We start from the raw sequence: 23,250 nt of genomic DNA, 5'->3' as shown, positions 1-23,250 counted from the left end.
AATTCTTTTTCTGGGTGATGTTCTGAACCATTGATCGACCTGTGGACAAGTCTGAGTCTGCCCTTTGAACGTGCTGAGAGAGAGAAAGGACCTCATGTATAAGTGCATTACTCATCATGTGACAAAGGCCCATGAAGTGTCTCACATTAAGCCTGTGGCTTTGTCAGTCATGTGTGTTGGAGGCAGCATTGTGTTCCAGGACATCTCTTAGGGTTTTCAGTGACTTAACTGACTGCTTGTTTCTGCTATGGATGTTATTTCTTAAACAAAAAAAAAATCTTACTAAAGCTTTCCCTTGTTCCAGAGATCTGGACAGACCAAGAGCTGTGCAGTGTAGTCCTTCCAGTTCTGAGTTTGATTATTTCTCAAATATAGAACAACTCTTTGACAATATCCTGTTACAATGGTAGCACCATCTGAACCATTATTACCAGCATTCCAGATCTGTTCTGTAATTATTAACAGTTGTGTCTGCTTCTACATCAACAGTTTAATAGCTTAAGATTTTTTATTTTTTTTTGCTAAACTTTGAACTAACACATTGGGGTTTTTTTCTGCTAAGATGTAGCTGTTTTAAGAAACCCCGTCTCATCACCCTGCAACTATGTAGCTTTGATAAAATGAGCTATAGCACGCTTTGCAGCTTCTGCTTCTCATTGTCTTTCCACCCTGTATTTCACAAATTCAGCTGCTTATTTCACCCATTTTTGGTCCAGCCACTGATGTATATTTGAAGCCACCTAGCCTGAAATGTGTTGTCACACTATGTTGCCTCAATATTAGCTTTGTGAGAAGTCTCAACATTTCTAGAGCTGTTTTACTTCAGAGGATTTAGCTCTACAATTTAGCCAGCAGGCCTTGTTTGTCTGGAGTTTTGAAGTTTCATTTCACTGTAATCAGTTTGAGTAAAGCTGCTTATTTTTTCATTGCACAAACCTTTACACCGAGGCAACACTCTGTAGAGGGACTGGCAGAAAGGCTTCTACTAAGATAACTGCCCATGTTGGCTGTGTAACTACAGTGTGATAGGAGGAGGCACAGATCAGTATATTGACTGATGGCTTCAATTTCACATCTGAATGTGATATATATCACATTCAGAGATATATATATATATTTATTTTGCGCAATTTTCTTGTAACATTATGACATTGACTAAGTCAGGCCCTGATTGATGCATCGACTTTATTTTTATTTATTTATTTATTTTTTGGTGTGTGTGGCATCATTAAAGCTTGTTTGTGCCATCCTGATTAGGCTTGTACACAGGCAGGTACAGTTAGCCAACTAATGGCCAACTTCCAGTGCATACAGGACTATATTCCTTTCTGGAATAAGGAATTATAGCAGATGCCCTTGTGTTATTTATGGTAAATGTCTTGTAACCATGTCTTTATGGATTTGGTGTTGGAAATTTAATGGGGAATTCCACTGTAAACAAAGCCGTTCAGAGTGGTTTGATGTGAAATTCACCATTCCAGAGAAACCTACTGAGTCACAGTTGTTCAGTGGTGGTGGTCAGGACCACATGTGTTTATCGCCTATTTGCATTTACATTTAATACGTTTATTGCCTCTCAAAACTACATTGCAACATGCTCAAGATGTTGTTTTATGAAACGTTGAGATAAAGAGACTTAGGCCTAAAACATTTATTTTTCAATACATTGAGAGTGGAGAGGTCTTTTACATATAAGAAGACTCGTGTAAGGTCACTGGTTGTTTTGCATAGCAAATAAAATGGGTATCACAACACTAGTTCCTCTCACCACCGCTGTAAAGAATTCTGATAGTTTATCTACAATGAACCATCTCACATCAAACCACTCTGAATGACTTTGTTTACATCTCAACAATAGAATTATGCAGAGCTTTGGAGAAAATAGGTGGCATTTCCCTTTGACAGGGTTTTTTTTAATGATTTTTTTTTATTAATTCACTTCTCCAACCGAGTTTAAATACAGGCTTTTCTTATATTGTCAAGTTCATTTTCTCATGTCCTATTACCCTTCTGTCCTGATCTTCCTTCCTCTGCCCTCATTCTCTCTTAATCCATATTTCACTCGATTTTTCTCTCTCTCTCCTCTCTCTCCTCTCTCTCCTCTCTCTCTCTCTCTCTCTCTCTCTCTCTCTCTCTCTCTCTCTCTCTCTCTCTCTCTTGTCTACTCTCTCTGATACTGATCTTGCTCCTGTGCTTGTGCTCTACTTTTAAAGTGACAAGCTGACTTTGTGGCGATCTCGTCATTGTGTGCAGCAGGCCATGCATTTATCTCCCTTTTTTTTTTTTTTTAATTCTCTTTTCTTAAAGTGGTTTTAGAAGCTTCATGCTCATTCCACTTTTCTTGGAAGATGGTATTTAAAATGAAACTGTAGTAAACTAAGCTTAAAAAACTCAAATGGCACCAAATTTGATGACATTACCAGAAGATTCTGTGGCCTCTTTCCACTGTTCATGTAAATATGTCTCTTTGTGTGGGACATCTGTAATTGTAATTATCACTTTCCGTAATTAGCATTAAAGGCATATACTGCACCTGAACATAGAGGTTGGGGGTGGGGGCTGTGTCAGTAAAATATCTGCAAGACGGGACCTCTGCAACATAGCCCTGTTTCTTAATGAACTGGACTGCAGACTGCAGGTCACTTAGCACTTAGATCACTTAACACAGTCTCTACTAGCTAGTAGCGAACGAAAAGGCGAAGCGAGAGATTTAGCTAAGACGAACATTTGGAGACAAATGGATGTATTTGCATTTATAAGCAGCGCAGTTTCCTGGAACATTAAATCTGCAATAAGAGACTGTCAAACACTAAAAAGTTGCGAAGATGAATTCGCTTCTCTTTTGAATTTTCCCGTTCCACCTTAAATGGTGCCGCATTTACATTCGGCGCCTCAGTCAGAATTTAAGGTGGAATGGAAAAATTCAAACAAGAAGTTGGAGAATGAGAAGCGACTTCAGCCTCGTAAAACAGCCGAAAGGTTGAGAGACAATTTACAATAAGCTGCTCTACTTACATTTACATTTACAGCATTTAGCAGACGCTCTTATCCAGAGCGACTTACAAGAAGTGCTTTGTCAATCTAGAGAAAGTATCTTTGCTAGTTACCAATAGCTTAGAGAAAAGACAGTCCTGAGCTCAGATACTGCTAGAAACAAACATGTCACTGCAAACACCAAGAGAAAAAGAAAGAGTTGAACGCAGAACTCTGTACCATTCAATGCAATACAATAACAGTAAGATACAATACAATAAATAAAATAAGTGCAGCTTATAGTTCATTGCTCATTTAAGTGCTGTGTAAAGAGATGAGTCTTCAGTCTACGTTTGAAGACAGCAAGAGACTCTGCTGTTCGGACAGCCAGTGGGAGTTCATTCCACCACCTGGGTGCCAGTGCAGAGAACATTCTCGACACTCGTCTTCCGTGCACCTTGAAGGATGGCGGGTCAAGCCGAGCTGTACTCCAAGCTCGAAGGGCTCGTGGTACAGTTCGAGAGTTCGCCATCAAGTCGGTAGGGGCTGGTCCATTTTTGGCTTTGTAGGCCAGCGTTAGGGTTTTAAATCTGATGCGCGCAGCTACAGGAAGAAGGGAGCGCAGCAATGGGGTGACTTCTGAGCAAAAGTTTCCTGATGGAAAGGGCAGGAAAGTGGCTATAGCTGAGCTAAAGCTTAAAGCAGAGCAAAGTAAGTCTGTGTTTTCATTCATTTTTTAAGCCTTTACTGGGACAATTGCGCACACTGAGACATACTGGGCATTAAATGTTGTGGCTCCCAAGGTGGTTTGATTTTTGTTGAAAGGACAAAATGGCTCTTCTTAACATTTGGGTTGTGACTCCTGACCTAACCTGGCTTTTAATGCAGAGGGAGCTGGTCAGATTTTTCACTCATCCAGATGTGTTTTTATTATGTGCCGCCACAGACTGTCCACTGCACTTTTGCAATTCCAAGTTCCGCCCTTTGCGTTCCGTCAACATTACGTTATGAATTTAAAATTTAGAAAATCAATTTTTGACATTTGTGAATCAATTGAGGATCATTCACATCTGCATCGTGATGCATCCAAGAATTGATTTTTTTTCCAGCACCCCTAGTGTTGAACTAGGTGCATTGGTTCAAAGGATTTTGAATGTATTTAAATGGGGAAACCTTTTGGTAGCATTTCACACTAATTAGAGATGAACATCTTAGTCAAATGTAATATAGCACTTTTCAAGACATTAGTGGAAGAATGTCCAAATAATATCCCCTCATACTGCACCCAGAAAAATTTACCTTAAGTAGCTAATGTCACCAGCCCAGTCACATTGTATAATGTATATCAGTATTTTTTTTTGTTTCACGTTCTATAGGCTATAGCTGTGCTATGTACTTTTTTTTGCTTCCTCCTTTAGTGTAAACAAATAATTGCATTCTCTTCACTTTCCTCTGGTGATGTGAAGAGTTCAGACATCTTGTAAATGTATAACTTTAGAGGCAAAGCATTTTGTGCCTCAAAAATCCTAAATTTTTTATTTTTATTTATTTATTTATTTATTTTTAATTTCAGGACTGTTCAAATATTTGAAATTTCTTACTGATCTCTAAGATTTATACTACATTCTATTACCTGACCAGGTCTTGGACATTGCTCTCAAAAACTTGGATTTACATGGATAGAGAAAAGGGTTTAGATTAGTGTGAAACAATGGTGTCAGGTCCCACATATGTTCTTTTTCCATCTCACCATCTTCCTTCCTTTTATACAACCACCTTCACCTGTGAGCAGATGAGGTGGTCTGCATTATTAATGAACCCTGTGGAGAGCACTTGTGTGTGTGTTTCTCCCTGTGAACAGACCACCTGTCTCACACACTCAGGATCATCAGTGAGACTGACCTTATACACACAAGCCCTGCCACATGCTCACTCCTACTCTGATTCTGATTGAGCTCTGCTGTGTGCTGTCATTCTGAGCTTTTATACAAACAGTTCATAATTCAAGCAAGAACTATGGCAATTAAATGTGTTAGTATAATTATCATTCATTGTCTTTTTTTTTCTCTGTTTCCACCGTTATTACTAGCCCTCTACCATTTAACTCATTATTTGTATCAATGTGTAAATTTATGATTTTATGATTTTTCTAAGAAAGCCAGTCATAGATGTCTGCTGCATATGCTCATGCCTGGATCCTGGGCAATTGTAATGGGAAATGTTCAGTTAAGGGAATGTTAGCCTGGTATTGAAAGCACAGCAGAAAGTTTTGATTCATTAATTTCCCATCTGCCAATACTGGAACTGTCAGAGTGCTGCTGCTGCGTGTGCTTGCTGTGCAACCTCTCATCCATTGCAGAGATGATGTGGCGTCTCAGTGATGTTCCCATTATAATTCCAGAATTAAAATGTGTGTGTATGTATTGGGGCTGTCAAATGAAGAACTGTATTCTTGTCTAATTTGCTCTAATGTATTTATCACTTACATTAATTCAGTAGCATTATCATCACATGTATGCAGGGTTGACATGAACAGAACATGAAAATCACTTGAAGTCAGAGTGAACAAGAGAACATGGCGTACAACAGAGTTTCTAAAAGAGGAGTTGCATGTTCCAAGTCCTCCTCTATTGTAGCCCTGTTGGTCCCATAGCGTTGTGTCTTGTTTTGAGGGCAACTGGGTTTTCCACTGTTGATTTTGTTTGTTTGCTGCTCATTGGTTTATCCATCTTTCCCCGTGAGGCACTGTCCAACACAGTCTGCTGAATTACTGGTATTGCCGGGTTCAACAGTGTTTTTCACTTGTAAATGATGCTTTGAACATGAAGCATCTCAGTGATAAACAGATTTACAGCGTTGTCTCATTCTTTTTTTTTTTTTATTTTCATTTATAATGTGATTTTGGCTGATGAGGTCAGTCAGTCATTTGTGATTATTTATTTTTATTTATTTGTCTTTCCTATTGTGCAATGGACATTTATAATTTCATTCCAGTTTTAGACTGAATGATGAGGGACAGAACTCTGAAATGATTTTGTTGTAGCCTTCTTCTCCTTTTTCTGGGCTATTCTTTACTGCAGCCGAAAAGTGAAAGTGCCATTTTTGACTGTTTTCATGCTGAAATGTTTCATTTTTAAATGGTTAAATGAGTTTTCTCCTTAGATTTAATTTTGAAAAAAAAGAAGGGAGAAAAAAACCCCATTGGATTAAATAGCACCCACCTACATAAACCCATCTGGATTATTTGAGGTTTGACCAGGAAAACATTTGTTTCTCCATTTCTTTACAGAAGCTTAAAACAACATCAGTATTGCAAAGGATCCGTATCACAAAAAAGTACCAGATGTATAATGGTGTAGGGACACATGATGATATAAGAATCATGTGGATATTGACAGATAATTGTTTGAAAAAAAAAATGGCATCAGACTGATGATTCGGGTTGACCGTTAATTCAGACTGTTTTTCAGTGATGCTTTAAATGCACTCTAGAAGTGCAGAAGGTTTAGGCTATGCTGGGCTACTGGCAGAGATGTCTGCAATTTATTAATTTAATTGCATTTACAACTTTTTTTTAAAGAGACATTATATTTTTGTAGTGCTACTTCAGAACAATTTTGTCACAGTTTCTAAATGTGGAATATTTGTCTGGACACTGACATCAGCATCGACAGATAAGTACATGAGAAATACTGGATTATGATATGGACCCACGGTTCCCATGTTTCTTCATCACTATCATGCAGCCCTAGTATGCATGCCTGTGGATATGCATTTGTTCATGTTCATAAGTAAATGGGACAAAAGCTTTTGAATCCAGCCTAAACAATCTCCTAAATCATGTGGTTTGTGTCCCTCCTTTCCTGATAACACAAAATGAGGAATTGATTTCTTATTCTTTCTTTTCCAGCATTCCACTCTTGTACCATTTCAGCATTCGGTTCAGCTACTTAGCCTGTGGAAGGCCTTCAGAAGGTGCTGAATGTGCCTCAGTCGATCTGTGATTGCACATAGACGGTTCAACTGTAGGTACTGTGCCGACTGATTATGGTACTTTGTGATTTTCTGCAGGCTGCTTTATAACCTGCAGTGTGTGGTAACTGCAGCATAGTCCTGCTCCCTTTTTTCCAGAGGAGAGCTGCTGTAATTTGGAATGAAAATGTAGCTGCACAAAGACATTGTAGTACAGGGTGTTGGTAATGTACCTGATATAGTCCATTCATTCACTCATGCTAAATGGCTAAATGGATTCATAACCCAGCTGGTGCTCACCTTTTTTGAGGCTTTTGAGTCACGGGCTTAAAGGCATCACGTTTAGCTTTGGACCTAAAGTGAGGCAGTGTTCGTGGAGCAGACGGCATGGGGGAAAGGCAGTGAGGGTTTAGTTTGGCTGCCTGTTGGTGGTTTTAAAACTGTGCCAGTCTGCAGGGCTGAGATGAGAAGCCTAGCCAGCAGGTGTTTCTGCATAATTGCAATGTTCATTGTTAATAGGCTCGTCTCATCTGTTAGCAGCAATTATGCTGTTCAGCTCTTTGGCGTTCGATGGCTCAAGCCTCAGGTCACAAATTATTCTGTTTGCTGAAACTATGAAGCACATAATCGTGGATATCATGACAAGCATAAATGACAATTAACCCTTTATAATCCCAGGTTTATAACATAGTAAGGCTTATTTTTCATTTCTACATGGACTATAGTGCAAAGTTTGTAGAAATGTGTAGTAAAATTTTTGACCTGACTGTGGGTCCTGGCCATTTTAAGGGGTTATGCGATATGCGATGGTGCGAGTCTGTCTGACCATCTGCTAATATGAAATCCTATGCGCCAGTAATGTGTACAGAGGTTTAATGGTTTCCTTTCCCTATATTTTAACAGCAGTGAGCATATGGCTTAAAGCAGCCCTGCTTGGTCACAGGAGAATTCTGCTTGTGTCTCAGGCCTAGTGTAATTTGGCACTGCTCAGAGAGCCCAACGCACATCGGCTCAGGCAGTAAGTGTGGTTTAAACTAGGTATCGATATCTGATTATCTTTAAGTGTTAATGAATGGCCAATCATAAGAAAGAAAAAATAAACAATAAAAAATGGACTTTGGCTGACATTAATGTTATACTGTAGGCTTACCTTTTTAGGTGACGGCACTGATATAGAGCACACAGAGGAATGCTTTTATGTTCGTGTTTTTTTTTTTTTTTTTCCAAAAATAGCCCAATGAAATCATTAGGTTTTCTTGTTGATAAATAAAAATGCTACCTCAGAGCTGTTGAGAAAACAGAGATTAATGGTACAACATTGGATTATGTGCAGCGTTAAATACAAATACAGGCAGAACTTTGTCCATTTTTTGTGTTCATTTCGTACATATTTGTTCTCTGAAATCTTACAGATATGGACAAAAATGAGCAGTACCACTAGAAACAGTGGGGGCACTCCCGGTAATAGTTCAGAGACCCAGTGGCTTAGAATATATTTCTCTTATTGGTTATATAAGTAAAAAAAAATAAATAAAATCTCCATCCACATGTTGCAAAGTATATAATGACCTCACAGATCAGCACCACCTGCAGAGCTGCTGCTTTCGTCTTTATTGTAGTAGGTCCATTATTACGACCTCTTCTGCTGTGGCTACATTTGTTGTGAAAAACTTTTGATTTTTAACTGCTCTCTAGTTCATGTATTGCTTGACACCAGTGCCAACGTAAAAGGTGCATATCCTTGTATGTGGGTAGTGTTACATCGTTTGAAATGGACATTTATTTTCATACATAAAGAGAGTATAAATGAGCCTTTACAGATGGACATGTTCATTTCTTTTTCACTGTTTCTGGACCTTGCTAGCAGGAGCTACTGTCGTTTTGTTAGCCTAGTTGAAAAAATTATGTCCTCACCTGGTAGAACTCTCCGTATTCTCAGTCCTGTCTTTAACAGTGGACTCACATTAAGGTTCACCAGATGAAACAAAAAATCAGCATTTCACTGAGTTATCTGCCTGTCTGTATATTTTCTCTGTCGTTTTGTGATTAAGTGGAATGAATACCTAAATACCTGATTTCATCATGAATACTAGCACCACATGCAAGACTAATGGACACACACACAAGCCCTGCTAAAGGCTAAACCAGACTAAACTAGACTAAAGTGCATCATTACCCCAAGTTGCTATGGTTAGCATGTTTTACACTGCAAAACCAACACACTAAAAGACTACTAGTACACGTGGGGTAGGCATTTTGCACACATGCATGCATAGTTACAACAAAGTGTCATCAACATGGACAGCTCTGTGGCACAGATAGAGTGCTTCAGATTTGCAGGTTAGAGCAGCTGTGAGGAAGAATAAAAAAGAGAGAGTTGCTATTGTTCTACATCACAAGCAGAGAGCAGTAGTTTAATTCTGTGACTTTTTCTGTCTCCCGCTGAGTTTCGACCTCCTTTCCCATGAAAGGCAAATCACCTCTGCTATCCTTTTACCCCCCCTTGTCTAAAAGATCAGAAAGGCATGCTGGAGACCTAGACTCCTGTAAAAGCCTCTGTATGTGCTCGTATTTTAGTATCATGGGGTTGGAAATGATAGCAAAAGGGTCGGATGGCTGTCCCTCCCAGCTGGCCGTGGGTGACCTACTTTCAAAGCTCTGTAACCTTCCCTGCTGAATGTATAATAATGATGCACAACACACATGCAAATATCCAACCATGTGTGCATTTTTAAGGTAGCTATAACAGTGCAAACTTAGAAATGATAAAATCTGCAGTTCTCAAACTGAACACGCTTGATTCGTGGCAAGTGAAAAGAGCACATTGAGTTGCATGCGCTATTCCAAGATTCGTAGGCTCTTTATTACAAACTGCACGTAGAAAAATGCAAATGTCATGGCTTGTACTCAAAACATTTTTTTGTCCAAACTATTTAGAGCATACACAAGCAGAATCAGAAGTCCTTCAATTAATTAGATGTAAGGACCTTAATAAACTCACATTAAGCCACATAAACTCAAATGAACCCCAAATTAAAATGGAAATAAACAGCTGTAATATATTCTTCATTACTTTTTTCCCTTAGCTGCTGGTTAAAACAGTCCCTTCCTGGATTACTGTAATTAAGGCACAACTTTCATTTCACGCCCATAAGCTCGGCACAGCTGTTTGTGCCAAAGCATTCAATTCTATTTACTTATTTTCCCCCCTTTATTTCTGATGATGTGACATCGTTTAATGAGTGCAGCTCTGTATGCTTCTCTCTCAGCAAGAAATCTAATGCTGCTTTCTCTTGAAAAGCACATTGCTCTTGTCCTTCATTAGCCTCCCTGAGGTAGTTAATACAAGCCTCTGTCAGTATCCGCTCTGGCTGTGTTTGTAAAAAGGTGGAGTAGAGCTGAGGTGTTTCCTGGAGTGTTTCACCAGAATGAGCCCCTGTAGAACATTGGCATGCTAGGGTTTTGCTTTGTTAACTTCATGCTTCAAGTAGTGAATGGTGTATGTGTGTTTTTGAGGCATAGCATATCTCTAAAGAGGTGTGTGTGTGGGTGTGTGTGGGTGTGTGTGGGTGTGGGTGTGTGTTTTCACAAATGCCCCCACTGTGTAGAAAAGGAGGACTAACTTTTTAGAAGAATGGGAGAATGAGGGTGGGAAAAGATGAAAAGACAATTCTAGCATCACTTCAATCCTCTCTCACTCACACTTTCATCTCACCAGCTCACTTGCTGTACTGTTATCGATGATTCACTCCACACATGGAACCAGACTATATTTAGTATCAGTCACATAAAAATTTGGCCTAACTGATGCAGCTTAGGTTGTTGTTGCAGTATTAAAATTATCCTAGAAGCCTAAATTATGAAGTTCCACAGCGGTTTGGGATGAGCATTCGGGATGAGCACAAATTCTAATAATCAGCCTCGCAACAGGAAAGGTGAAGCCATGAAAGGTGATGCCTCTTAGCATCTTTTGTATTGCTGCGCTGGCCATGAAGAATGTCAATCCAAAGTCTATAAGATAGAGAAAATTATATAGGACCACTGAGATATATATATATATATATATATAATATATATATATATATATATATATAATATATATATATATATATATATATATAAACACACACACACACTAGGCTAGTAACATTAGCTGATTATATATATCAGCTAATGTTACTAGACTAGTCACATTGTATGTCACCTCAAATCTTTTCGCTTAAACAGTTTGTGAGAGTAAGTAAAGTGATATCAAATGCTATTTTTTCCCCTCATAAAGCCTATACATATAGAGCACAGAATGAGCTTGAGCTTGATGTTTATATTACTTGTCTGTGATGCTTCATTTGTGCAGTAGATGTTGATCTACCATCTGGGGCCAGAGACCCCCTGCCGACCACCCTGTGCAGTAGCCTTTAACTGGCTGCAGTAGTCTATAATCAGAACATAAGATGCAGGCTCTTCACTTTCCGTCGGCAGAGTGCAGATTTCAGACATCACGCAACATTAGTGAGAAGCTTATTTATGCATCAAAATCATAATTTATATTTCATTTTCTAAACTTTGACTGCTCATTTATGTGATAATTAACAGCCCTTTCTGTAATAGCAGTCATATGCGAAGTGTAAGCCATAGAAGAATAGTAGCAGTACTAATTATGCTCACTCTTATTATGCTTATTCTGCAAAGAGATCTTAGATAAAAATTGTCAAGGGATTGGATGATTCTGAAGAACCTTTTTAGCTGTACTGTGGAGTATTTTTTGGTGCAGCTTGCAAGGAGGCATTACAGAATCGGTCAACTGTCTCTCATCTTTCAGCGCATGCCAAGATAAGATCCCTTTGCATACACACTGAGGCAGAAAAGTAAGACTGAATTTTTGCACCTTCATCAGCATAAGATTCAGAGTAATTTATTCTCTCTCACGCTCTTGCACTCTTTCTTTCTTCGCCGCCTATCTCGCTCCATCCCTCCTGCTGTGTGTGTGCTAAAGCTGTCTTTTCCCCCATGCTTGCGTTACACTCTGAGTGATGGAACTGCCGATAAAAGAGGGAAAAAGTGCTGCAACATTTATCGGCCTCACTCAGTGTTTATATAAAACATTTATATATCATACTAACCCTAGTATTGAACCATAGCATTCACTGCTGAATGACCATTCATAACTTTCTTTCGCTGTGATGTCTTCTGCAGTCAAGCTTTCTTTCTCTGCGTAGTGTTAACTCTGTATGTGTGGGTGTAAAGGACCTTCACACCTAACTGTTCTGTTCTGCCTGCTGCTCTTTGAGAAATTGTTCTACAATCAGAAATCCAGTCTGTCCTCAGTGGAGCGTGAGGTAGAATTAGAGCAGCTGGAGGAGGTCTCCGGGTTAAACCGAGCTGGAGTGTGGGCTGTGAGGAGCCCCCCAAACCACCCCCCCCACCCCCGTCAACTCCAGAGAGGCTTTTAACATTTAAGCCAGCAGGAGAGAGAGTCCCTATTAGTGTCGTCTTTGAGCCTGCTAAAATGGAGGCAGTTTCTTCCCTGGCTAGAGACGCAAGAGTGAAAACCTGAAGTGCTTGTTTTCCATTCTGAACTGCTGTATGGCACCTGGGAAAGTTTTTTTTTTTTTTTTTGATAATGACACACTGCCATTTTTTCCTCAGAAACTGGTGCTCTAATATGAAGTGCGGTTTTAAAAGACAAGACAATGGGACTCATGTGTGTGCTCAGTTCAGAGTGGCATTTGTAGGTGCACATTTATGACAAGATGTGTCCTTAAGCCTGTAACAGTAATTATACACTTAATTTGAGCTTGTGTGTGTTTTTTCCCCAGCTGTCGGACCAGCAACAGGAAAAGCCTGATAGTGACGTCCAGCACCTCTCCCACCCTGCCCAGACCTCATTCACCACTACACGGACACACTGGTAAATAAATAAATAAATTATTGTCACTTTTGTTGCCAACAATCATTTAATTAAATGGAACATAAAGGGAATTGAACTATATCTTGTATAGGCTAGACCAACTGTCTGGCAGTCATCATTTGTAATTTGAAGAAGGGTTTATCAGTAGATTGGCAGTTGACATTTTATACAGAGCGCTCATCTCATACAAAAGTCGTCCTACTCCCCTAATCCATCTGATTAACCTTTCGCTGCCAGGCATGCCATAATCATATGAATAGGTTTACTGTGAATATCTGAGAAACTCGCGTGCAGTCTGTATTCTCCACTGCGCTAGCCTCTGAGTTATGTGTGCATAGAGAGGAGACACAAGGATATTAATGTTTAATACACATTACATTGTCAATCAGAAGTTTAATGCACGTGTTTTCTTTGTTGATTTGCAACACATTAAATGGAAAGCTGTTTATATTTTGCCATTATTGTTTCAGGGGTAAACTTGCACGACTGAAGAAACTCAATCCTTTATTAAATTAAGCCAGATGTGTTGGTGATAGAATTAATCAAATCTGGAATCTGGAAAGCTGGTTTCAATAAGAAATCCGGAACTAGCTCAAAAGATATCTGCTTTTGTGTAACTACCTTTTTGAAAACAGTTAAAATGAATTATTCCTTAGACATTTTAAAACGAGGTCAGGCTTGAGGGCTTCCAAGTGGTGCAGTGGTCTAAAAGTATGGAGATTACAGGGTCGATGCCCGGAATGATCACATAGCCTTCCTTGGCCGAAGGTCTAAGAGAACATGATTAGCTTCGGTCTTTCTCTTTCTTTCTTTTATTCTTTCTTCTTTCTGTTATTTGATGTAACAGAATTACTCGTTACTCTTCTTCCAGACACATTGCTTGTTTCACATGTCGCTGAGGAAGCATGTGCCAGCCTTCATCCTCCTGGTTTGGTAGTGTCATGAAGAGACTTCACTAGTGGAGTTGGGACTGACCCAATTTGTGGAGAGGGGGGAAAAAAAAGTTCTCCAAACCTGATTGATCCTGTATATGAATAAAGTGATGTATACCATCTGTAGCTTAAACAGTGATATTCTAGAGCTAGTACAGCAGTGACTGCATTAGGTGTGTAGCAGGAAAAGAAAACTGGGGAAATAAGCTTTCATTTCTAATGCTCACCTGATGATTTCTGCATAGTATTCTGCACAGCATTCATGTGCAGTGTACCTCCTCATCCTTCCGTAAAGCCAAGCATTGATAGATCATGACAGTCCATGTGTCAGACAGCTTAAACTTGCTCTTTGCCATACTGAATCAGTCTAATTGCATCGATCTGTTCCTCCTCTGTGCTCTTGAAGCGGGAAATAACATTACACTCGTGTCCCCTTGCTGAGACAGACACATCCTCGCATTGATCCATACTGTGTGCTATACCTGAGTTAAAGGATTAGGCTGTCCCAACATTCGGCACACTCACACACACACACACACACACACTGCTCTTGTGTTGAAGCAGGCCCTGCTTCACAGTAAAAGATAACACAGGAGCGAGAGAGAAAGGAAGGGATAAATAGAGAGACAGACATCGGGATCGGTATGTAAAAGGAGGATTGAGGAACAAAGTGCAGAAAGCATTAAGATCATGTTTTGCTGAATTTAGTGAAGGTTTTAGGCAATGTTTCTAAATTGAAAGTAAAGTAAGAGTGGATGTCTGTGTGGGCAAAATATCACAATACCTGAAGGTAGTTTTCATGATGCATGATAGATATCACAATATTTTGTTTTTGGAGTTTTGTAAGCAAGTTGATATTGACAAAATGCTACAGTGACATAGTGCCTTATTTTAACTGGTAAACAACTGGTTAAATAAACAGAAGACAGGACAGTCCGAAGAAACACTATTTATATGGTCACCAGGTGTCAGAACTTGACACTCACTCATTCACTGTGTAGTTTGCTGAAAGTTCTATACAAGGGTTTGCCATTATCACTCAAGTAGCCTTTGGTGCTTCATCAAAGTGGTATTTCATATCAGCGACACTGTGTGTCTTTGTTTACGATGCATGCAGTTGTAATAACACCAGTGGCATACTCAAAAAGACTTTGTTATATCGTCATATGGCCCACCCCTAGAGGAAAGTACACAGTGGTGAAGGATAGGAACACAGGGGTTTATTAAATGTGCAAGGTTGAAATGGAACAGCTTCATCAGTTTGTTTCTAGTATGCAGCTAAATGGTGTCCAATCTGCTGTACCATACCTTACATACTGTCAGCAGTTCTGTGGAAAGCAGGTGGCAGATCGATGGAGCAAGACTGACAGAGCCTTGGCTCCAAGTTAAAAATGGCACTGTTATTGTTCATTACAAATTGTACAGCATGTCCTTGGATGTGAGCATGATGTGTTGTTGCTTCACAATTTTTTTTTGGGGGAAGGGGGGGGGGGGGGGGGGGGGGGTTAGTATGTGTATTTTATAATTTATACAACAATAACTATTGTTTAAGCAATTATTATCATTATTATTATTGTCAGTAGTTTGCCAGATTTTGGTGCGAAGAGTAGCTTTAGCTTGATAGAAAACAAGGAAATGGAGTCATTAAGGAATGGCAAGCTTGCTCAGTAAGGTAATGGCAGTAGCTTTGTGATGGGAGTCAGCGTACATTTCTCAGCTTCTCAATACAATCTGGGACAGTTCTCAGTCATGGGAAAACTGTCATGCATTAGGTTCAAAATGCTTTTTCTCTGTGGTTTAAATTTTTAATGGTCTTCTACCAGCAAAACCTGAAGTCATCCCTTTCATCTGGCATTCATCTACAAACCTATGTGTTTCCCTCCGTGCTTAATGATTAAAATGTGATCCTCCCCCACCTCCATTATTACCTATTGACACTATGGCTGCATGGTGTATCGTTTATTGCGATATTGGCCTTTACAGTGCTGATACTGCGGCAAATGATCCTCTAACCAGTTTTTTATTGTGTGTTGTAAACACCTTGACCAATCACAAATGTTTTTTGAGTGTTTGGATGAACAAAGGTCTTCATGTCATCTAGTACACTTAAAATAATTTGGTTAATAATTGTGCAGGTTGTTTCCTAACCACATCATGTTAAGGGTTCACTAGTGTTTTTAGTGTATTTTATTAAATTGCAAGTCAGTTTGCAATATAAACTTTATCCATATCACGTTTCCCCATTAGATACAGTCACAAAGTTCCTGTAGCACACTATATATTCTCATTGTGACTGTATGAATGGCCTGCATACAGAAAAGGGAGGAATTCCTTAAAGCTTTCAAGTTTGTTAAGCACAACTGATATTCATGAATCATTGTATGTCAGTAGGTTGCAAATTAATGAGCATCTCCCGTATGTATTTCTCTATATAACGTATCTTCAGTTTGTATTTTTTGTATTCTTCAACTTGAAAAATGATCCCTCTTTTAGCTATATAGCATGCTACTGTAGAACGTGAATGATCTCCAGCCCTTTATAATAGTCCCTGTGTGACTGGGTTTGTTTTTAAATGAACACTTTTCTGTGACAGATCCACGTTCTACCTCCCAGTCCAGCTGTGCACAGCTGTTCATGCGTGCTTCCTGACAAAGAATTATGCATTCATTAATATTTAAGATTTGGCACAGGGACCGGTTGGCAAATGCATAATTAATGCGCAGAGGGGTGTGACCCCAGTCTCGCCACTCAGCCGGGCACTGGAGTGCCCCACTGTTCAAATTGACTGGCTTTATTAAAGATGCCTGGAACTGCATTCTGTACTCAAGGGACCAGAAATTAAGGCTTTTACAGAAGCTAGGGTCCAGTGTTTATCATAAGTCTCAGTATGTATGTATGTATGTATGTATGTATGTATGTATAAATACACACACTCAAGATGGTTAAAACCAATTTTCTTGGCGGTTAGAATTTTTCAGCATGGTCCTTAGCATGGTAGCATGGTAAGCAGTTAAATCCCATTCAAATAAACGAATCCCAAAGTCTGAATGTCAGTGTCTGAGATTAGAATTGTGACTACCGAAACACATTTTCTCCAGTTAAGTAAACGTTTTGTGTACTAATGGGGAAAAAAAACATTTCTTGTGTGTACGACAAGCTAGTCATGTACTGACTATTGGTTTTGAGTTATCCTCACAATTAGCTAAAATTGTTCGCAACATAACAGGCACTACTGAAACTTTTGGTAAGGTGTCAGAGGCATTGCTGTTGCTTTGTTAGTGATAAAAATGGAATATTTAATCATTTTGTTTTGGAATTTTGTTCCAACAAAGTAGTTTCTTTTTTTTTAAAAAATTCACACTAATAAAGTCAATATTTACAGCCCTTATCTCCAGTCTGTGCTGAACAAGAGAGACTTGCTGCTAAGTTCATTTGTTCATTCATGTCATCACCTATCCAGTCTGCATCAAAAGAACTAGGGGATATGTAGGTGTTAGGACAATATTTTGACATCTAGTGTTTTCTAATAAATTAATCCATCTTTGAGTGTTTTGTTTTTTTTTTTTTAATCATTTTGCCTGTACTGCCTATGGCAAATGTTTTCTTCTATTGCTCAACAAATAAAAAAAAAAAAGCTTAGTCATACAGCAATACTCCACTTAAATCCTCCATTAATTGAGAGATCTGTTATCTCCTCTGCTTATTTCTTCATCTGTTATGTATTTTTCAAGGGCTGAGCATTCAGTAGAACACTCAAAAATGGAGATCCAGAGATCAATGCATCTGGATCAAAGGTTTTTTCCTTTTCCTCAAGTGCTTTGTATCTTAAAAGGGAGCTTTTGTGTAGGGAAGAGGAGGGATGCAGTGTTAAAAAAAGGAAATACCAGTGAAGGGAATGCATTTCAGTTTTATATGTTATTTGTGTTATTTATGAATCTGTACTTGAACGTTGCTGCTCTCTTTTCATGGCCTTTCACATCTATTGTAGCTCTTTAACAGAGGATTTGTTAACGTGATAATAGAAGAATGTGTTGCCTTGCATAGCTCATTTCACTTTGTGTGTTGCAGGGAGCAGCCCCTTGGACAGCCCTCGCAATTTTTCCCCCAACACTGCAGCCCACTTCTCTTTTGTGCCCGCCCGCAGGTAAGTGACATTCAGAGGCTTCTTTCAGCCTGATGGTTGGCCACATTATGGCTGTTATTGTAATAACAGCACTCTGTAGCTCTCTGTTTAGATCGCTCATTACTTTTCAGGTGCAAGTTGTTTTAGGAAATTCAGCATTTTTTTCTCAGAAGACAAAGTGGAATTTTGAGACGTCTTTCTTACTCTATAGATGAAACTGGCTGCTTCAGTGTATCATCTGCCATTCATTATTTGCAGCTTGGTCACTTATTCTCCCATTACCTCCATCTCCCTCTTTAGCTTTGAATAATGACAAAGCAGACGGTAATGAGTGAATCTATGTCGGTAACTAAGCAGCGTGACAGGCTGACAGTGAATTCAAATATAAAGTGGACAGAGAGAAAGAATGACCTCATGCAGAATGAAAGGAATGAAATTTCAACACAACAGGTACAAGGCCTCATTCTGCAATGAGTTATTAAGTCAGTGGTGCCACCTAATGGGTAAAGGAGGTACTAATAGCAACGGTCTTCTGGCCAGCAAAAGAAGATATCCTGTGTGAAAGAGTGTGGAACTGAAATGGATCCCATGTCTGTTTCAGCATTGTGATGTCTTTTTTGAGATATGGAGAAATATGTGTAATATTTCAATGCTAAAATAGACACAAGCTGACAGAAACTTGCACGTCTCTTTAATCCTGTCCTCTTTCCTACAGTCATGGGCACAGGGCTGACAGGTACTTTTTGCATTAATTTGTGTCTTATTCCCAGAACATCATGCTTTATCTCATTAAGCCAGGTAGTCAGACAAACCTAATTAATGTCACATTTCGATTTAAATTAGATTTTCATTTTTGCTTAATATTCTGTCCAGTTTTGCTTTAAACTGTGTGTCTAAATTGAAAGTGCATTAGGGTATTTAATTGAAGTAATAATTGCTCTTGCAATTGCAAGAGATTACAATAAATTACTGCCAGAGCTGGACAAGCAAACAGGTGTATGATTAGGCAATTAGGCTTATTGGAAGTGAACTTGTCCCGCTTTTCTGTTTACAAAAGAAGTTAGCTAATCAAAGGTGTCTGACTACCTGCATTATTTTCATGTTAGTCATGATTTTAACATGTGCATGTGTACAGATTTTTGGCGTATGCACTTTAATTTGTTTATTCTTAAGTTCTAAGGCTGGCCTGACAAATCTGATTAGTCAAACATTTGTTAATTGGTGGTATTCATTTCAATTTAGTGATTGAAAACTTTGTCTTGTGTTTAAAACTTTAGGCCCCACACGATTTGTACAACACTCTTGTATCTGACAATTTTCCAAGTTAAAATGGCAGACACTGTTAACCAAAGAGAAATGGCCAAATGCATGTCAGTTTTTTGGCTGTAGTTTCAACTGTTGAATGATGTCCAGGAGAAAAAGTTGAGCAGAGATAGCAGGTTTAGCTGAAGAGTTCTTATATAATATGAATAGGCATAAATCTCCTGAGTCCTCAGTCCAGAATGAGACTTACATTAATCTGTCAAAGTTATTTCACTTGTCATGGAATTGAACTTGGACAAATAAATTAACAATGGAATATAAACTTGGCTGTTCATTAAGTAAATCAGCTGAATGGACTTTTTAAAAGAAAAAGATTTTTAAGGATTTTTCTTGAAGTAGGTAAGCAAAAATGTATCTGCAAACAAAATGCTGGAACCTTTTTCTTTTTTTTTTGTTTAAAAAAAAAGTTATGGTGAATTGTGGAACTTAAATGTCATGGTTTTAAGGGTTGTGCTAAGAACAAGTATCTGGGTATTCATTTAAAAACAGCAATGATAATTCAGTGCCTGCAAGGTGCTGTTCCGGCCAGCCACGTTAAGCACGTTTCCATCACTGTGTATTGTGCTTTGCAAGCCATCATATTGTTTGTGAATTAATGCATATGCTTGAATGAATTGTGAATGAATGCATCTGCTTGTCTTGTGTAAAGCCAATTAAGTCTAATATTTGAGAAACTATGACAAATACTAATAAAAAAAAAACTGAAACATTTGAAGGGTCATTTCTTTCGTTTCTCTTTTATTTATTTATTGTGATCAAACTCATGTGATCTTTTCTCTTGTTTTGTCACTGAAGGACGGATGGCCGCCGCTGGTCACTTGCCTCGCTGCCCTCATCAGGGTATGGAACCAACACACCGAGCTCAACAGTCTCGGTGAGTACCTGTGTATGTGTGTGTGTCTCTCTGCCTGTCTGTCTTTGTGTATTTGTGTTTTTCCCTGTGTGTTTGTCTGTGTTTGTTTGTGTGTTTCATTGAGAATGTGTTTGTGTGCCCCTGCCTGTGTTTGTCTCCCATATGGTGAAATAGCCCTCAGACAAATGCATTGCTGTTGCATTTGATCTCTGTTCCATTACTTTCCCTCTTGGTTTATCCCATTGACCTGCAGTGGGATAACCTCCAGCTTCAAAGCAGCTTTCTTTAGCCTGAAGAAACGCCAGTGGCCTCATATTGATGCGTTTTCTTCTAAAGAGCTCAGATTCTCCTGCTGCTAGCTGCTAGCTTGGGAGCGTTCAATTCTCAAGCCAAAAAAAAATTATGATCGTTACAGAACTCTTCTCAAAGTCTTACCAAGTCCTCTCGTTACTCCTGTCTGACCTTTTTTCTTAACACTTTTGCAGTGGGTCAGATATTAACATAGCCGTTACCATAGTTTCAAGAAGATTTACAACATCTCTTTTGTAGAGATTGTTTTTCACACTTAAAACAAAGTTTATTAAATTCAAACAGTTAATAAAAAAATTCACCAATTTTGCTGGCTTCACAGCCCATTACAGTTACACCTGATCAGCCAGTAGTGGCTCTGATCTGAGTGACAGTTGCCGCAGCTTACGCTGTGCCTTCTGCCCTTGTAATCCCTCCCTCTCTGCTTCTCACAGTCATCATGTTCATCCCAGGAGAAGCTGCACCAGCTGCCCTTCCAGCCCACTGCAGACGAGCTGCACTTCCTCACCAAGCACTTCAGCTCTGAGAGCATCACTGATGAGGAGGGCAGGAGATCTCCAGCCATGCGCCCCCGCTCTCGCAGCCTCAGGTACACAGACATACACAGTACTACCCTCACTCACTAGCCAGTTACTAGCCATCTATTATATTCAGTACTGTCTGAAAGCCAGAGACCACCCTTTATTTATTTAATTTATGGTCAAAATGATTATTCAAAAAGTTATTTCATTAAGTACAAGTTATTTCAGGATATATTTCTTAGGAAATAAGAAGATACTACACTTGTGTTATGAAGGAGAGGGTCAAAGTTAAATATATGAAAGAAACAAGAGTTTCCAAAACAGAAATTCAAAATATTATAAAAAGATATAGAGAAAATGGGACTCCTAACAACATGTAGACATGTAGCTGTCAAGAAGCTACAAAAACAAACTGTTCTCAGAGCAATGGACTTGCTGCCCAGACCTTGACATCACTGAATATGTCTTTGAAAAGATAAAAGCATGCCCCCAGAATAGAATGCAAATGATCATAAAGGTAAAGATTGGACACTACAAACTGAATTAAAATCATAATTGTAATTCAATTATATTCATAATTGTGTAATTTTCTGTCAAATGTGATTTTACTTGTTTTTCTTACCCTGAAAATGAAAAACTTGAGCTTGATTAATTTTTTTACTGGTAATTAAATACATGAAGGGTGGTCTCTGACTTTTGCGTACTGTAGTACTGTACTTTATAGATGCAGTTACTGACTGAAGCCCATTTCATCAGCCCCCAAACCCCCCCTCCCCACCCTTCACCATGTCCATCAATGGAATGGGGCCACTATAGGACTATCACAGACTAGATATTATTTTGGTTGGAGACACCATGCCAAAACACGCTTTCTTTGTCGACAGTAGTCACCGATGAAATTAGCCATATTGCTCAATTCCAATGTTTTGCTTTCTGCCTTGTCGGTTCTCATTCATGTTTATATGTGACCCGTATCTGTCAGTAGTGTGGTCGTATCTCAGCCCTGAAACTTCTGTGAACTTGCATCCACAAATGTTTAGAGTCAATAACTCTCCTTACATTGAATAAATCAAGCTTTATACACTATATTTCCAAAAGTATTCACTCACCCATCCAAATCATTGAATTCAGGTGTTCCAATCACTTTCATGGCCACGGGTGTATAAAACCAAGCATCTAGGCATTCAGACTGCTTCTACAAATATTTATGAAAGAACGGGTCACTCTCAGGAGCTCAGTGAATTCCAGCACGGTACCATGATAGGATGCCATGTGTGTGACAAGTCCAGTCGTAAAATTTCCTAACTACTAAATATTCAACATCCAACTGCAAGTGCTATTATAACAAAGTGGAAGCAATTGGGAACAACAGCAACTCAGCCATGAAGTGATAGGCCATGTAAAATGACAGCATGGTGTCCACGGATTCTGAGGCACATTTTGTGCAGAGGTCGCCAACTTTCTGCAAAGTCAATCACTACAGAGCTCCAAACTTCATGTGGCCTTCAGTTAGCTCAAGAACTGTGTGTAGAGAGCTTCATGGAATGGGTTTCCATGGCCTAGCAGCTGCATCTAAGTCTTACATCAAGCGCAATGCAAGGGTTGAATGCAGTGGTATAAAGCATGCTGCCACTGGACTCTATAGCAGTGGAGACGTGTTCTCTGGAGTGACGAATCATGCTTCCCCGTCTGGCAATCCATTGGATGACTCTGGGTTTGGTGGTTGCTGGGAGAACGGTACTTGTCTGACTGCATTTCGCCAAGTGTAAATTTTGGTGGAGGGGGGATTATGGTGTGTTATTGTTTTTCAGGACTTGGACTTGGCCCCTTAGTTCCAGTGAAAAGAACTCTTAATGCTTCAGCAGACCAAGGGATTTTGAACAATTTTATGCTCCTAACTTTGTGGGAACAGTTTGGGGACGGCCCCTTCCTGTCCCAACATGACTGTGCTCCAGTGCACAAAGCAGGTCCATAAAGACATGGATGAGCCAGTTTGGTGTGGAAGAACTTGACTGGCCTGCACAGAGTTTCTGACCTCAACCCAATAGAACACCTTTGAGATGAATTAGAGTGGAGACTGCGAGCCAGGCCTTCTCATTCACCATCAGTGTCTGACCTTATAGCTGCAAAGGGTGGGCCAACATCATATTAAACTCTATGGATTATGAATGGGATCTTCCTCAATTTCATATACATGTGAAGGCAGATGACCGAATACTTTTGGAAATGTGGTGTATATCAAAAAAGAGAGTCTCTCTGGAATTCAGTTATAGATGCCTTTGGAAAAACATGAAGTATTATATTTTCGTAATTTAATTAACCACTAGGACACTTAA

The 23,250-nt window shown here is 39.2% G+C and overlaps 1 protein-coding gene across 9 annotated transcripts in view; it reads left to right on the top strand.

Annotated features, from left to right (window-relative positions):
• mast2 (microtubule associated serine/threonine kinase 2) overlaps nt 1-23,250 on the top strand; it is a 158,297-nt gene that overhangs the window by 110,231 nt on the left and 24,816 nt on the right. For 5 of the 9 annotated variants that reach the window (XM_017721470.2, XM_017721518.2, XM_037535077.1 and 2 more), the window contains 5 exons: nt 12,762-12,853; nt 17,854-17,929; nt 18,624-18,644; nt 20,027-20,105; nt 20,828-20,982. In XM_017721470.2, the coding sequence (XP_017576959.1) occupies nt 12,762-12,853; nt 17,854-17,929; nt 18,624-18,644; nt 20,027-20,105; nt 20,828-20,982 (423 nt within the window). The remainder of the gene's footprint in view (nt 1-12,761; nt 12,854-17,853; nt 17,930-18,623; nt 18,645-20,026; nt 20,106-20,827; nt 20,983-23,250) is intronic. The other 4 variants (XM_017721501.2, XM_017721492.2, XM_017721485.2 and 1 more) reach the window with 3 other exon arrangements.

The sequence above is a fragment of the Pygocentrus nattereri genome, chromosome 26 (assembly GCF_015220715.1).
Source record: "Pygocentrus nattereri isolate fPygNat1 chromosome 26, fPygNat1.pri, whole genome shotgun sequence".
NCBI lineage: Eukaryota > Metazoa > Chordata > Actinopteri > Characiformes > Serrasalmidae > Pygocentrus > Pygocentrus nattereri.
The sequence above is the reverse complement of the archived record's forward strand: the minus strand, read 5'-3'. Positions and strand labels throughout refer to the sequence as shown.